The following is a 17585-nucleotide window of genomic DNA, read 5'->3' on the forward strand; positions in this document are numbered from 1 at the left end:
TGATGTTTCCTGTGGTTTATACTAGTTTTAAAATTATTTGTTTACTTCTTTTAAAAAAATGCATTGGGATTTTGATAGGGACTGCATTGAACCTGTGGATTACTTTGGTTAGCATGGACATTTTAACAATATTGATGCTTCCAATCCATGAGCATGGAATGTCTTCCCATTTTTTTTGTATATTCTTCAATTTCTTTCATTAATGTCTTATAGTTTTAATATATAGGTCTTTTACTTCCTTGGTTAAACTTATTTCTAGGTATTTTATTCTTTTTATGAAGTTGTAAATGGGATTGTTTTTATTTCTTGTTCTGGTAGTTTATTATTAGTGTATAGAAAAACAACAGTTTCTTTGTGTGTGTGTTGCATTTATATCCTGTGACTTTACTGAATTTTTTTTTTAGTTTTAACAGCTTTTTGATGGGGGTCTAGGGCTTTCTATATATAGTATTCTGTTATCTGCAAATAGTGACAGTTTCACTTCTTTCCAATTTGGATGGCTTTTTTTTTTTTTTTACTTAATTGCTCTTGCTAGGACTTTCAGTACTATGTTGAAAGTGGTGAGAGTGAACTTTCTTGTCTGATTCCTGCTCTTAGAGGAAAGGTTTTCAGATTTTTACTATTGTGTTTGATGCTAGCTGTGGCCTTCTCATATGCTGCCTTTATTACGTTTAGGTATTTTCTGTCTATATTTACTTTGTTGTGAGTTTTTATCACAAGTGGATGTTGAATTCATTAAATGCCTTTTCAGAATCTATAGAGATGATCATGTAGATTTTATGCTTTATTTTGTTAATATAGAATATCACATTGCCTGATTTGTGAAAGTTGAACAATCCTCACATCCATGAAATAAATCCCATTTGATCATGATCTATGATCCTTTTAATGTATTGTTGAATTTGGTTTGCTAATATTTTGTTGAGGATTTTAATATCTATGTTCATCGGGGATATTGGCTACAATCTTATTTTGTGGCGTACTTGTATGGTCTTGGTATCAGGGTAATGTTGGCCTCATAAAATGAATTTGGAAGACTTTCCTCCTTTTTTGGAAAAGTTTGAAAAGAATTGTTATTAATTCTTTGAATATCTGGTAAAATTCACCAGTGAAGCCATCTGGTCCCATGCTTTTTTTTTTGTTGGGAGATTTTCAACTACTAATTTAATTACCTTGCTAGTAATCTCCAGGTTCAGATTTCTATTTTATCATGATTCAGTCTTGGTAGGTTGTATATTTCTAGGAATTTATCCATTTCTTCTTGGTTGTCAAATTTGTTAGTATATAATTTTTCACAGTAGTCTTTTATGATCCTTTGCATTCCGTGATATCAGTTGTATCATCTTTTTAAATTCTGATTCTGTTTGAGTCCTCTCTCTTTTCCTTGGTGAGTCTAGTTACAGACTTGTCAATTTTGTTTATCTTTTCAAAGAACTAGCTCTTAGTTTTGTTGATCTTCCCTATTCCCTTTTTAGTCTCTATTTCACTTATTTCTGCTCTATGCCATTTCCGTCCTTCTTCTAACATTGAGCTTCCTTTGTTCTTCTTTTTCTAGTTTATTTTAGGTATAGTTAGATGGTTTATTTGACACTTTTCTTGTATCTTGAAGTAGGCATTTATTGCTATGAACTTTCTTCTTAGAACTGCTTTTGCTGCATCCCACAAATTTTGGCATGTTATATTTCCATTTTTATTTGTCTCAAGGTTTTTTTTTTCTTTGACCTATTGGATGTTCAGCAGCATGTTGTTTACTGTCCACATATTTGTGAATTTTCCAGTTCTTTAATGTAATTAATTTCTAGGTTCATACTATTTGGGTTAGAAAAGATGCTTGATATGATTTCAGTCTTCTTAAATTTATTAAGATTTGTTTTGTAGCCTAATATATACTTTGTACTAGAAAATGTGTCATGTGCACTCAAGAAGAATATGTATTCTGTTGCTTTTGGATGGAATATTCTGATCATGGTTTATGATCCTTTTAATGTATTTTTGAATATGTTTTGCTAATATTTTGTCGAGGATTTTCATCTAAGTTCATCAGGGATATTGGCCTGTAGTTTTATTTTCTTGTGGCTGGTTTTTCTTGCCTGCTGATGTGTCCCCACTGAAGATTTTTCCTTAGCTCCCTACCTTTTATATAAACAGCGCATCTTTGTTGAACATCTTCTCTGTGTAAGACATATTGCTAGGTGGTATAGGAGACTGAAAGAACAGGACTCATTCTCTGTTTTCAAGGATTTTACATCTGGAAAGGGATAGAGGGACGTTAGTAGGCCATATATATTAGGTATAGGAGAGTTGCAGATGTCCTGCGAGAATGGTCTGTGAAGACTGAGGAGAGTTTTATGGGGAAGATGGAGAGTAATCTGGACCTCTAAGGATATAATCCTAGGCAATATCCATGCTTATGGATTTCCTTTTCCTTCTCCCCACTCTTCTCAAAACTTAGCTGTTCTGTTTCTCACTCTTTAGTGTCATGTCTTTTGTTAGCTAACTAGGTAAATTAATTTGTGCTGAAGTTTTTGTTTTCTTTCTAGGAGATGATTATGTTTTTGTTATTTTTCTAGGTTGAAACACATTTAAATTCCTTTCACACCTTAAGAGTTCATGATTCTTTTTTAAAAAGTTTTTTAAATTGTTGAAACTATTTCAGATGTCACTGATTCTCCACCCCTCTCCTACCCACCCAGCCCCTGCACACCCCCTTGGCCTTCACCACACTATTGTCTGTGTCCATGGGCTATTCACATATATTCTTGGATAATCTCTTCACTTTCTTTTATCCAGTTCTCCTCACCCCTCTCCCCTTGAGATCTGTCAGTCATCGATCTATGCCTCTGGTTCTATTTTGTTGGTCAGTTTATTTTGTTCATTAGAGTCCACATATGAGTGAGATTGCATGGTATTTGTCTTTCTCTGACTAGCTTATTTAACTTAGCATAATAATCTCCAGGTCCATTTACTTTGTTACAAAGGGTGAGAGTTCCTTCTTTGTTACAGCTGCATAGTATTCCATTGTGTAAATGTACCACAGCATTTTATCCACTCCTCTATTGATGAGCACATAATTTATTTGGACTACTTATTTTATGCCCTAGCCAGTTTGGCTCAGCAGTTAGAGTGGCAGCCCATGGACCAGAGAGTCCCGAGTTTGGTTCTTGCTAGGGGCATATACCTTGGTTGCAGTTTGTCCCTGGCCTCATTGGGCTCATGTGGAGGTAACCACTCGATGTGTCTCTCTCACATTGATATTTCTCTTTCTTTCTCCTTCTCTCTCTCCTTCTATATCTGAAGATAAATGCAAAAATGTCCTCGGGTGAGTATTAAAAATAAATAAACAAACAAAAAAACAAAACAAAATAAAAGGTAGAAGACTATATCTGAACAATGACTGATCCCTAAAAGTTGCACAGTAAACTTATTTTTTTATTCCTCACCCAAGGATATTTTTTTATTTATCATCAGAGTGGGAGGGGGGGGAGGGAGAGAGGGAGGGGGAGAGAGAGAGAGAGACACAGAGAGAGACAGAGACAGAGAGAGAGACAGACAGACAGAGAGAAACATCGATGTGATCGAGCCACATCGACTGGTTGACTACCACACCACCTGACCAAGGCCGGGGACAAACCACAACTGAGGTATGTGCTCTTGACCGGTTTCAAACCCTTGACTCATTGATTCACAGGCCAACACTCTAACCTCTGAGCCAAACCAGTCAGGGCACACAGTAAACTTAAACAAAGCCATTCATAGTCATTTGAGTCCCAAATGAAGGTCTGCCCATTGTAGTTTGCATGGAAATTCTGGTAATTTAGCACGCAGTTGAGAAGAATTTTTGAGATAGGACAGAGCATTTATTTTTGCCCTTTAAATCATATTACTCAGGATACTTTTGCTTTCAATATCATTATATAAAAAGAGCATTATGTCAAGGGAAGTATGCTAGTCAGAGAAAGACAAGAACCATAATATTTCACTCGTGTGAAATCTAATGAGCAAAACAAACTAACAAGCAAAATAGAGACACACTCATAGAGAGCAGGCTGACAGCTGGGGGCAGGGGGACCCTAGGGAGGTAGAGGGATTGAGCAAAAAAGGAAAAATAAGAGAAACTCATGGATACAGACAACAGTATAGTGATTGCTGGGGAGGAGGGGAAGGTAAAGGAGGGTATGGGGGCATAAATGGTGTTGAACACAGACTTGACTTGGGGTCATGAACACAATACAGTGTACAGATGATGTGTTATAAAATAGTGCACCTGAAACCTATATAATTTTATTAACTAGTTTCACCCCAATAAATTCAATAAAAAGGAAAAACATAATTAATATCTAGTTCTAAGAACTACTTCCATCAAACAAACTGAACATATAGATCATAATACTAATAGCTAGTATTTACTGAGTTCTTACCAATGTGCCAGACACTGGGTAAGAGTATTTTAGATATGTTATGTTTTTTCCCGTATAGTCCTTTATATTAGGTATCAATATTACTATTTTACAGAAGACAAAACTGAGGTTTAGGGGGGTTATATTACTGCCACATGGTACATTGTCAAGCTGGGATCTGAATCCAGGCCTATCGATTCGAGTGTCCTTCTCTTAGCCAGGACGCACTGTGTGCATTTTGAAAGTTGCTTCAAATTTTAAAAATACTTCAGCTTACTTATCTGTATTCTTTGATCATGGCATTTCCACTTGTAATATCTTATTTTACCTTCATAACCTCATAAAAAATGTCAACCCAATATTTTTATCCTCATTGTGCAACTGAGAGAACCCTGCATAAGTAAATCGATGTGCCCAAGGTTACAGAATTAAGAGAATCCATAGTAGAAAGATCTCTGGTTTAATCCTAACTCTTCTCAGGTTAGCAGTGTGAATTTGGACAAACCACATCGTCTCTCCAGGCTTCATTTCCCTCATTTGTAAAGGAGGGTATATCATCTATCAGTTCTACCTACCTTGTAAGATTGACACAAACGTGCTTTGACAAGGCTTAATTGTTGGTGATTGGGGTGTAATATATATTACCATTTCTTAGCCGACTTTCCTATTCTTTGACTTACAAATTCTATCAATTTAAGGTTCTTGGCATACAAATAAATTTTATGTCAGTTTTAGAAGGAGTAAAATACTTTTTAAATATCCTGGTCCCCTTTAAAAAACATTTCTGTATCAGAATTAAGTAACTATTAAGAAAGTCATTAAATCACCTTTAAATCATTTTTTGAAAAATAATAAATACTAAGTCATTCTTGTTAGAGCAGATATCTTTTGAAGACTCCTCTATACTCTTTAATCATAAGATGCTTCCTACTTTAACATCTAAATAGTCACTCTTTTCTTTTATTCATTTGTTAATGCAAATGGCACCAGAATGTTAGATCTCAGTCCTTGAGTTCTGGTAAAGACTTAAATACAAGTATAAGTTTATTTAGAAAGTCAGAGAGGTAAAAGAAGTGAGAAGTGGAAGAAGTGAGTCAGCTTGCCTGTCTGAACTCAGGAAACAAGTTATGGAGGCAAAAGAAGGGCCCTTGGAGCTTAGGAGCAAAAAAGGCAAAGAAAACGTGTCTGGGAGAAGAAGAGGGCAAAGGCATTGGGAGAGGAGAGGAAAGGAGGAGGGGAGGGGATGGGAGAAATGAACTAGGTCCTTCATCTTTAGGGGTTTTATCTGTTTCCAAAGGTGGGATTTTAGTGGAGGTCCCAGGGGTGGATCTTAATAGAACATTCACCAGCTTTCCAGGTGTGTCCTTTCAGGGTGGTGGTCTCCAATGGTAGGTTAGCACAAGGGCAGGGGGTCATTAGTCATTTAGGCTGCTCCTGATGTCAGCCATGATGTTGCCCTGCATGGCCTTGCTGCTTTTCTGGGCCTGGAGCTGAAATACAACTGAGGCCTGAATGTTATGTCTAGGGCTTAATGCTTAAGGGAATGGTCATGCAAGGGCCTGTATGGGAGTCTATGAGGCTATGATCTGCCCCCTTGTTCCTCCTCTAAGGAGGTCTATCACATGACTAGTGACATGCCAGGGAAGGAATGGTCAGGGAGGGTTTGAACCATATGACCAGTCAATGGTTAGGGGGTCTAAACCACATGACGAACATGAGCAGCAATATGCTGGAGGAGGAAAGGTCACCCTGGGGGTTGAGGTCCTAGCCCAGTTTTGCCTGTTGATAGGTACTGGGGCCTTCCACCCTGGAGACCTTCTGTACCTGACCTATTGTTCCCACTCTGCTCATGCCTAACTGCTTACTATATTGCATTCATTCTTCAACAACTATTTATTGAGTTCCTAACATTATAATCAAAAGTGTGCTAAATTCTGGAGCTATAGCAGTAATGAGAAAGCATAGAAAATGTTCTCATTGGGTTTATAATCTAGTTATAATTTGTTCAAGGAGCCTTCCCTCCCTCTGTGGGAATGGAAACTAATAGAAAAAAAAAAAAAAAACTGGGAAGGAAGGAACCATTAAAAATGATAATTATTAGCAAATTTATTGTATGCCAAATCTAGAAAATATACAAAAAATGTTTCTCAGAGTTATAGTGCATTACATGGATACCCATTTGTGATATATCTTTGAAACATTAACATTTGTTTTAAATTCCAGACTACACAAAACTTATAATGGCAAGACATTTTGGTGGCAAGGCAAAAATAGCTGGGAGAAAATAAGTTGATAATCTACAAAACAAAACAAGTAATTAATCAGTATACTTCCTTTATTTATTTATTTTTTAATACAAACACCAGTATTTGATTAAACCAGCAGAACCCTTGCTGTGTAAATATGACTTCAGTGACCATGGCCATGAATGTGTTCAGCTCTCCTGGCACTTGTGATAAACTTGGATATATTGTTTCATTTTAAGCCTGTTCCTGTTTCTATTGTACTATGTGATCTTGCAACTTAAATGTGCAATAAATAAAGAAGGCATTTCCCTGTGTTTAAGTCTGGTATATAATTTTTATTATTAGAGTGGGTGCACAAAATAATGCCCGACTAGCTGGAAATCAAAAGTCATTTTGCTCTAAAGCATTTCGAATAGTTAATTTTGTGAAATGATTGGAAATCAGTGTTACTAAGGGAACAAATGTTGTTCTGAAGGTTTTCCTTGTCTATAAGACCAAGAAAGGATACTTGGGGGAGAGTGGACAGAATAGTAGCAGAAGAAGTACCATTCACCTGTGTCAGAAAGATGCGTCCTTATGAGAGCTAGGAGGGACACAGAGAAGGAGAGAGCTGAGGTTGGAAGGCAGACCTGAGTACCACTTTGGAGCCTGAACCATTTGGAATTGAATTCTGTTCACCTGTTACTTTATTTGAAACTGATTTTTAATAACACCGTGTCAATGGCTTATTGTGAAGGAGTACAACAAAATGCATAAAAAGCTCTTAGTATCAGATACTGGCACATAATAGATATTCAACAAATATATATTCTCTGTTTTCCTATCCATAATGTAATTGTTCACATGGTGAAGGACAGGTGGCGATAATCCTTTTAGGTCTAGTGTAGTTTGTTATGTGACTTGACCAAAAACAAAGAAATCTTCATTTGTGAAATAATTCCTTAGAATTTTCAAATGATTAAATATTTTAGTATATAAACATCTTGTTATATGCTACTTATAGTAAATATGAATACTGTATTGATAGTTAATTTATTCAAAAAATCACTCAGTGTTTTCAATATTTCATTCAAATTTGTATCTCTTATTCTCAAAATTATTTTACCAGACTTTTCCTAGTTGCACCATACTAGTTTTTGACAAGATTCCTTGCATTGTTATGCTTGAATAATGTTCATTAGGAGCCATCCAGAGACAATTATAATTTAATCTTTCTTGTTAACTGTTTGATATATGTTACTAATCTTGTGCATTTTATTTTTGGTGTAATGAGTTAAGAGTGAGAAAAGTTTTGAGAATACAATTTCTAAATCTCTTTCCAAATTATGTATTGCTCATTACAAAGGTTTTAAATTTTGAGAATCCTTTCTGTAATTTGTTTTATAAAGAATAAATTTCACCTTTATTTATGCCCCTATAGTGTGAGTTAGACAACTATTCTGCATAATCATCTAAGTCCTGTCCTGCTTGAGTCAAAACCCACCAACGGCTTTCTACCTCCCTCAAGATAAACACTGAAGCTCTAACCATGGGCTACAAGCCTTCACATAATGTGTAGAGCTCTCCCTCCCCTACTCTGCACACCCTGTAGTGTCTCCTACTCTCTCCTCTTGTCCACTCCTGCTCCAAGTCTTAGCACCAGTTTTCAGACACCTGGAATGTTCAGCTAGATTTCCACTTGGTGCTCTTCATATCATGCAGGCTCGTGTGTGTGTGTGTGTGTGTGTGTGTGTGTGTGTGTATTCCAAAATTCTATTCTGACATCTCTATATGAAAAACATGCCTTCTTTCCACCTCTGACTTCTTTCTTTCCTTAGCACTTTTATTGCCACCTGACATGTTATCATTACACATCTGTTTATTCCTCTTACTAGCATATTAGTTCTGTGACCACCATACATAGGATAGCACATAATTGGAGTTAAATATGTGTTGGGTAAAAGAATGAACACTATACCTCAAGAAAGTCTGAATCATCAACTCTGCTGTTTTTAGAACCTATAAATTCAGTGCCCCAATTGCCCAGGGGATACTGCCAGGCAGTTTGGGAAGAAAGAGCTAAATAAATCATAAAGGACCAATACATTATTCACTGTTATTCCACTACACTTTTTTCCTTTAAAAAACCAAAAGTTCTTTTTACATAGTGACCTGACTAGTTTTAGCTTGATAATGCCAATTAGTTAACAAAGAATCAGAAATATAGGGGGAAAAGCCACACATTTTGGCATGATTTAATGTCTATCTTTATTTGTCTATATTCTCATTCCCACTGTGATGCTTCATGAACCTGATTTACTGCTTGTTACGTTTTTCGTGAAGATGATGACCCTCTTTCATGGAGTAAGATGGTTTAAAATGCAAACCCTGCTTAGGTTTGAACACCTAGATATGATCAGTATTCTATGTCGAGGCCCCTAATCAAACCATTCTCACCATGCCCTCTGTCCAACACTAAACTCTGGATGACACTATTTGAAATAATAATTATTAGTTTTCAGACTCAATTATTGTAATTTTCTGAATCTTTTAATTCCCCTTTCTTAGCAAGTATAGTTGGCAGCGTAATTACTTAGCAACCACTTTCCTTTCTCAGTTAAGACCCTTGCTAATACCCTCACCCACTTCAGAGATGAAATTCTCTCAGAGTTTTATAAAATAGCAGCTCAATTTCAATGTTCCTGAACCTAAGGGAGAGTGTGATCTGAGCTCTATTTTAGGAATAATTTTCTAGTTCATTTTTGTATTATCTTTCACATAACCAGTTAATTATCCCAAAAGTATAGGCTTTATGAAATGATTGCTTTGCTAATATACTTCTAGAGAAAATCAAGATAATTTAAAATTCATTAAGTTTACTTACTTGATTCTATAGTCAAAAACCTTCTACTACCCCACCCTCTAATCCCACTATATGGAAGTTTCCATTTTCAATAGTCTACTGTGTTAACCCAGAGATTACTAGTGATCCCTGTGTTTTCTTTCTAATATGACACTACTCATATACCTATTCTGTGTCACACCACACCAATAAAAATAGTTGAATGAAAATACATTCAGAATTTTTTTAAAGAATGAACATCTTAGTAACAACTTGACTGAAGCAGAATTTAATATTATGGTTTGGAGTTTCTATCTAATAAAGAATATTGTTTTATCCTTTCTAATCCAATATTGAATATATTGGATTAATTGATAGTTTCTTTTTTTTTTTAATCAATTTTACCCAGTCTGATATAATCTCATCTAATCTATAGGAACTTGAAGTTGACAATTCCTTATGTGCCTTAAATCTGAAATTAACCTACAATATTATTTTCATAATGGCATTTTATATTCATAAATTCTTATATACTTTTTAATCTCTACCAAGCATTAATGATATTTAGAGAAACTCATTCAAAGAGTTATACTGTTTTCCACTGTTTCAAGGATAAATTTATTAGACTGAATTTGTGATGGAGCCATCAAGGCAGATGTAGGCAACTCGCCAGCTTTATTGAAGCAGATCTTTCCAGTGCAGGTGGAAGCTGAGGTTTTCCTGGAAGATGCAATGGAAGGTCAGGCACACTATCTGAAACATGTATGATATGGGTAACTTAGGGTCTGAAATGCCATGACTTGAATTGGATATCTCAGGTATTAGTTGGGGAACAGCAATAGAATCATTTCTTCCCTTTGGGAAATATGAAAGAATTAACAAGACTGAATTACATATGTCTGTGTGGAGAACGTTTAGTTTTAGTTTTGATTAGCATGGTGATATTTATTAATAATTAATTTTTTTATTATTAATTGTCAACTGCATAGTTTAATGACTTGTGGACAATATGAGGAAGGAACTTGAGGCACAGACTTTGGTGCAAGCTATCTATGAAATAGTAGATTCTCTTGGACCACATTAGCAATTATACTCCTTTGAAAAAACCTCCTAATGAGCATTTCTGCATTTTAGGGTGCAGTTAGTGTTAAAGGTGAATTTGGTGCTCCTGGAACCCCTGGGGGAAAGATAGGTTGATTTGCTGTTTGATTAAACTTTGTGGCTATTTTATGTGGCCATGTCAGACAGGAAGGGTAAGTACAGTCAGCCCTTGTTTATCGCGGTTAATCAGTTCCAGACTCTACCGTGATAAATTAATTTCTGCGAAGTAGGATTCTTTATTTATATGCAGTCGTCCCTGGCCACTTCGCGCTTCGACTTTCGCAGCTTCACATTCATTTGTTTGTATGTTGTCTTAAGCAACGTTAGGGAATTGTGGGAGAGATCATATGGCCCACAGTCTAAAATACTGTCTTGCCCTTTTCAGAAAAAACTGATGGACCACTGCTCTAGAGCAATGGTCATTATTCTAAGACAGCTGTTCTCAACCTGGGGGTCGAACGACCCTTTCACAGGGGTCGCCTAAGACATAACAGTAGCAAAATTACAGTTATGAAGTAGCAATGAAAATAATTTTATGGTTGGGGGTCACCACAACATGAGGAACTGTATTAAAGGGTTGCGGCATTAAGAAGGTTGAGAACCACTGTTAAGAGCACAAGCCTCTTTCTTAATGTCACTATTTTATGTATGGTATAGTCTCTTTTAATACATATTTTACTACAGACATAAATCAAATAAACATTTACATTTATATGGTACCACATGAGATATTATAAACAAAAATACAAGAAATATATTTTAATTCATGCTATAAATATAGTATCTACATCATAAAATGGTTGATATTTCACATTGTTTTCTGTAATACTATAAGGTGATTCTAAATATTGAATTTACTCATAAGTGGTTAGTGTTGAAGTTCAGCATCTTACTCAGTTCAGTTTTTATATAAACTTTAAAAAATTGTTATTTATTTATTTATTTATTTTACCCTGGCTGGTTTGGCTCAGCGGTAGAGCGTCGCCCTGTGGTCCAGAGACACCCAGGTTCGGATCCTGCTAAGGGCATGTACCTCAGTTGCAGTTTGTCCCCGGCCCTGTATGGCTCATGTGGGTGGCAACCACTCAATGTGTCCCTTTCACGTTGATGTTTCTTTCTCTCTCCCTCCCACTCTATCTGAACAAGAAATGGAAAAAGGTCCTCGGGTGAGGAAAAAAAAAAAAAAAAAAAAATATATATATATATATATATATATATATATATATATCTCTGAACTATTCAAGTGTCACACTTTGATGCTAGAAGACAATTCTTTTCTTCACCAAAGTAAGGTTAGTATAAGTTTCTGTACCTGTTACAGCTGCACTAATTATCAAGTTAGTCCATTGTGTCTCACTATCTAGAAGGCCATAACCCTTGTGGTTATTAACCTACAGCTGTCACAGGAGTAACTGAAGCTGAGGGTATTTCAGAAATTATTGTTAATATTTTTTAAATAATTTGGTAATTATTTTTTATTAAATTTATAGAGGTAACATTGGTTAATAAGATTACATAGGTTTTAAGTACACATTTCCATGATTCATGATCTGTATATTGCATCGTGTTGTCACCACCCAAAGTCAAATCTTCTTCTGTCACTGTATATTTGGCTTCCTTTATCATTTAATACCACCCACCCTGCTTCCCTCTGGTAACTACCATGCTGTTGTCTGTGTCTGTAACTTTCAATTGTATATCCCACGTTCAGATTTTTTTTTGGTGTTCTTCTTAAATGTATCTCCGATATGTGACTGCTTTTCTGATGCTGCTTTTTTTCTTTTACAAGTTACTCAGACTGATATGCACATATTTTATTCCTGTAGTAGAGTACATGTTAGAGTGAGTGAAATCAACCAACTGTGTTGAACATTGAATAATGATACCTTGATGCATGTTAATATTTATTTTGGCTTCTAGCCTCTTGCTTGGTTTTGCTAATGACATTAATTGATGACTCTTCATCATAAGTAAAAGTTCCTTCAAATACATGTTTAAAAGGGTCTAATTCCTTCTAACTGCCTCTTCTCCTAGAGACTACTACTCAATACTTCCCTTAACTCCAAAAGAGAGTGCCCCAATCAAAATTTGCTTTATACTCTTAGTCTGCCAATACCTTCCTAAAATATATCCCAGCATTCTGATTGTTTAGATTTCAGATCATTGGGATTTTTCAAATTAATTCGAATATGGGAATTTTTTTTACAAAGCCAGAAACAGAATCACTGAAGTGCTTGGACTATAAAATATATTACATACTGAACTTCTTTACTTCTTTTGGTAAAGTACGATTCATATAAGTTTACACGATAAATTATAGGGCAGCAGAATAAAATTTCCCTGGAATACTTTGGAAAAAAATTTACTAAGATTATTATAAAATATCATTAATTCCAGTGCTTCAGAGTGATTTCTCTTGGATCCTATTTGAGAAAACAAGGCATAAACTGCTACTGATTGGCTGGGACAAGGCTTTCAAGTCCTGAAAAGTTGCTATCAGCAGACTGGCTTCAGTATGAGAACCAGATGAAGTAATCAACAGGCTCAACCAGTCAAAAGCTGATCAAATCAATCTCAGTCAAGGGCCATCCAGGAGAGTAAGAAAACAACAGGCTGGAAGTTAAGTATGTAAGCTAAGAAATTCTCTATTTAAAAAAATAGTTGCTTCATAAAGAGGACATTTAGGGCAGAGTGAAGGAATTGGAGCAAGACATGATGTTCTAGAGACAAATGCTCCTCAGAATTCAAGATTTTGTTTCTTTTCCCAGAAGATCAAATTTCAAGAAAGAATTTGGTATGATGATTCATCCTACACTCTACTTAAAGTAAAACATCAATGAATACAAAGGAATATACCACCTACTAATAATCTGGTCAAACCTAGTAATTATAAGAATAACATTTCAGCCCTCAGGGCCTATCTGGTCAAAAGGGTCATGGAGTGAGTCTCACAAAATCAATGAACTCCAGTGTCTATGTGAAGACTGTCTCCAAGGAACTTAAAAGTTAATGTGATAAGGAAAGCTGTATCTATGGTGTTCTAAATTCAACACAAATTATTCTGACAAACACTCTCTCATGTTTCCTCAAGCAGTTTTGTTTTTATCAAGCAGTTTTATTTGGGTCTAATTTACTTGAGTTGTTCTTACAGGGCCTCACAGACCATGAGAAAATTCATGCAGCTTCCTGTGGTGCCAAGCATGGTATCAGGCTACACTTGGCTCGTGGGTCCTAGTTTCATGTACCTTCATGATATCTGTAGAATCACCAAGTCTTTGACCATATCCTCTCCTGGGTACAGTGACAGGTGGTGCTGCGTCTGCTACTAAATTGTCACTTCACTTGGTGTTAAAGAGATGTAACACTCAAGAGAAGAAATATCACCTCAATGTTTTTTTGTGTGTTTTTTTTTTTTTTTTTACTTCTATAATTCCCAGGTTACTATTTATTTATTTATTTATTTATTTATTTATTTTTGTTATAGATGTTTTCCCTTTTATCCCCCCATTGACAACTTCCTCCCAACACCCCCCCCCCAAGCCTTTTTGTCTATATCCTTCTCTACGAATACATGTGTATAAATTCTGTGGTTTATCTCTTCCCTCCCCCCATATCCACCTCTTCTGAGGTTTGTCAGTCTGCACCCCACTTCCATGTATCTGGGTCTATTTTGCTCCTCAGTTTGCTTTGTTCATTATATTCCACAAATAAGTGAGATCATGTGATAGTTGTCTTTCTCTGATTGGCTTGTTTCTCTTAGAATAGTACTCTCCAGGTCCCTCCATGTCGTCTCAAAGCATAAGAACTCTTTCTTACAGCTGCATAGTATTCCATTGTGTATATGTACCACAGCTTTCTTATCCACTCATCTATTGATGGACACTTGGGCTGTTTCTAGATCTTAGGGATTATAAATAGTGCTGGCATGAACACAGGGGTACATATATTCTTTCTGATTGGTGTTTCAGGTTTTTTAGGGTATATTCCTAGAAGTGGGATCACTGGCTCAAATGGCAATTCAATTTTTAATTTTTTGAGGTAACACCATATTGTTTTACATAGTGGCTGCACCAGTCTGCATTCCCACCAGCAGTGTACTAGAGTCCCCTTTTCTCCACACCCTCGTCAGCACTTGTGGTTTGATGATTTTGTTGATGGTGGTCATTCTGGCAGGTGTGAGGGGATACCTCATAGTTGTTTTAATTTGCATCTCTCTGATGATTAGTGATATTGAGCATTTCTTCATATATCTCTTGGCCATTTATATGTCCTGTTTGGAGAGGTGTCTATTCAGCTCCTCTGCCCATTTTTTAATTGGGTTCTTTGTCTTCCTTTAGTTGAGTTGTATGAGTACTCTATATATTTTGGAAATTAGGCCCTTATCTGATATATCTTTGGCAATTATGCACTCCCATATAGTGGGTTCCTTTTCTATTTTGATGGTTGTTTCTTTTGCTGTGCAGTAGCTTTTTAGTTTGATGTAGTCCCATGTGTTCATTTTTGCCTTTGTTTCTATTGCTTTAGGCATTGTATGAGTGAAAATTCTGGTGCGTGTGATGTCTGAAATTTTGTTGCCTGCATTTTCTTCTAGGATTTTTATGGATTCATGAGTCACATTTAAGTCTTTTATCCATTTTGAGTTTATTCTTGTGTAGGGTGTAAGTTGATGTTCTAGCTTCATTTTTTTTGCATGTAGCTGTCCAATTGTCCCAATACCATTTCTTGAAGAGGGTGTCTTTGCTGCACTGTATGCCCTTGCCATCTTTGTCAAATATTAATTGAGCATAATGACTTGGGTCAATTTCTGGGTTCTTTGTTCTGTTCCATTGTCTATATGCCTGTTCTTGTGCTAATACCAGGCTGTTTTGATTACAGTGGCCTTGTAGTATAATCTGATATCCGGTATTGTGATTCCTCCTACTTTGTTCTTCTTTTTCAAGATTGCAGTAGCTATTCAGAGTCTATTTTGGTTCCATATAAACTTTTGGAGTATTTGTTCTAGTTCTATGAAATAAGTCGTTGGTATTTTGATGGGGATTGCATTAAATCTATAGATTGCTTTGGGTAGTATGGACATTTTAATGATATTAATTCTTCTAATCCATGAACAAGGTATGTGCTTCCACTTTTTTATATCTTCCTCCATTTCTTTCTCAGTGGCCTGTAGTTTTCTGTGAATAGGTCCTTTACTTCTTTGGTTAAGTTTATTTCTGGTATCTTGTTTTTTTGTTTTGCTGCAATGGTAAACAGGGTTGCTTTTTTAGTTTCTCTTTCAGTGAGTTCATTGTTGCTATACAAGAATGTCATCAATTTCTTGAAGTTAATTTTGTATCCTGCTACTTTGCCAAATTCATTTATTAAATCTAGTAGATTTTTGATGGAGTCTTTAGGGTTTTCTATATACAGTATCATGTCATCTGCGCATAATGACAGTTTCACTTTGTTCTTTCCAATTTGGATTCCTTTTATGTTCTCTTCATGTCTAATAGCTGTGGCTAAGACTTTCAGTACTATGCTAAGTAAGAGTGGTGAGATTGGCATCCCTGTCTGGTTCCTATTCTTAAGAGAAATGCTTGTAGTTTTTGTCCACTGAGTATGATGTTGGTTGTAGGTTTTTTATATATTGCCTTTATTATGTTAAGATATGATCCCTCTATTCCCACATTGCTGAGTGTTTTTACCAGAAATGGGTGCTAGATTTTGTCGAATGCTTTTTCAGCATCTATTGATATGATCTTTTTCTTCTTTCATTTTGTTTATTTTATGTACCACATTTATTGATTTGAGGATATTGTACCATCCTTGCATCCATAGGATGAATTCCACTTGGTCATGATGAATAATTTTTTTGATGTATTGCTGGATCCAATTTGTCAATATTTTGTTAAGGATTTTGTCATCTGTGTTCATCAGGGATATTGACCTGTAGTTTTCTTTCTTTGTAGTGTTTTATCTGGTTTTTGAATTAGAATTATGTTGGCCTCATAAAATGAGTTTGGAAGTCTTCCATCTTCTTAGATTTTTTGGAATAGTTTGAGGAGAATGGTTATTAGGTCTTCTTTGAATGTTCAGTAAACTCCCCTGCGAAGCCCCCCGGGACTGGGTTTTTGTTTGCTGGGGATTTCTTGATTATTTCTTCAATTTCCTTAGTTGTTATTGGTCTATTCAAGTTTTATATCCCTTCCTGGTTCAGTTTTGGGAGACTGTGTGTTTCTAGAAATCTGTCCATTTTGCCTAGATTGTCCAATTTGTTGGTGTATAATTGTTCATAGTATGTTTTGATGATCCTTTGTATTTCTGTGGTGTCAGTTGTTACTGCTCCTCTTTCATTTCTGATTATGTTTATTTGGTTCTTCTCTTTATGTTTCTTGGTGAGTCTGGCTAAGGGTCCATCAATCTTGTTTATCTTTTCAAAGAACTAGCTCTTTGTTTCATTGATTTTTTAGTTTCTATGTTGTTTATTTCTGCTCTGGTCTTTACTATTCCTTTCCTTTTACTTGCTTTGGAGTTCTTTGTTTACTTTCTAGTTCTTTAAGTTGTAGGGTTAGAAAGTCAATTAGGAATCTTTCTTGTTTCTTGAGATAGGCCTGTAGTGCTATGAATTTTTCTCTCAGGACTGCTTTCACAGTGTCCCATAGATTTTGTGTTGTTGTATGTTCATTTTCACTGATTTCCAGGAAGTTTTTAATTTCTTCCTTGATCTCCTTGGTAACACATTCATTGTTTAATAACGTGCTATTTAGCCTCCATGTGTTTAAATGTTTTTGTATGTATTTTTGTTCTTGATTTCTAGTTCATGCCATTGTGATCTGAGAAGATGCTTGATATGATTTCAATCTTCTTGAATTTGTAGAGACTTACTTTGTGTCCTAACATGTGGTCTGTCTTCAAGAATGTCCCATGTGCACTTGAGAAGAATGTATATTCTGCAGCTTTGGGGTGAAATGTTCTGTAAATATCAATTAAGTCCAGCTGATCTACTTCATCATTTAAAGACTCTGTGTCCTTGTTAATTTTTTG

At 35.6% G+C, this 17585-nt stretch overlaps 1 protein-coding gene across 1 annotated transcript in view; it reads left to right on the forward strand.

The window, feature by feature from the left end:
* COL19A1 (collagen type XIX alpha 1 chain) overlaps positions 1–17585 on the forward strand; it is a 325038-nt gene that overhangs the window by 60712 nt on the left and 246741 nt on the right. Inside the window, exons 9-10 of the mRNA XM_036248752.1 lie at positions 10599–10656; positions 10816–10868. Of these exons, the coding sequence (XP_036104645.1) occupies positions 10599–10656; positions 10816–10868 (111 nt within the window). The remainder of the gene's footprint in view (positions 1–10598; positions 10657–10815; positions 10869–17585) is intronic.

Source organism: Molossus molossus, unplaced genomic scaffold (assembly GCF_014108415.1).
Source record: "Molossus molossus isolate mMolMol1 unplaced genomic scaffold, mMolMol1.p scaffold_m16_p_8, whole genome shotgun sequence".
NCBI classification, from domain to species: domain Eukaryota; kingdom Metazoa; phylum Chordata; class Mammalia; order Chiroptera; family Molossidae; genus Molossus; species Molossus molossus.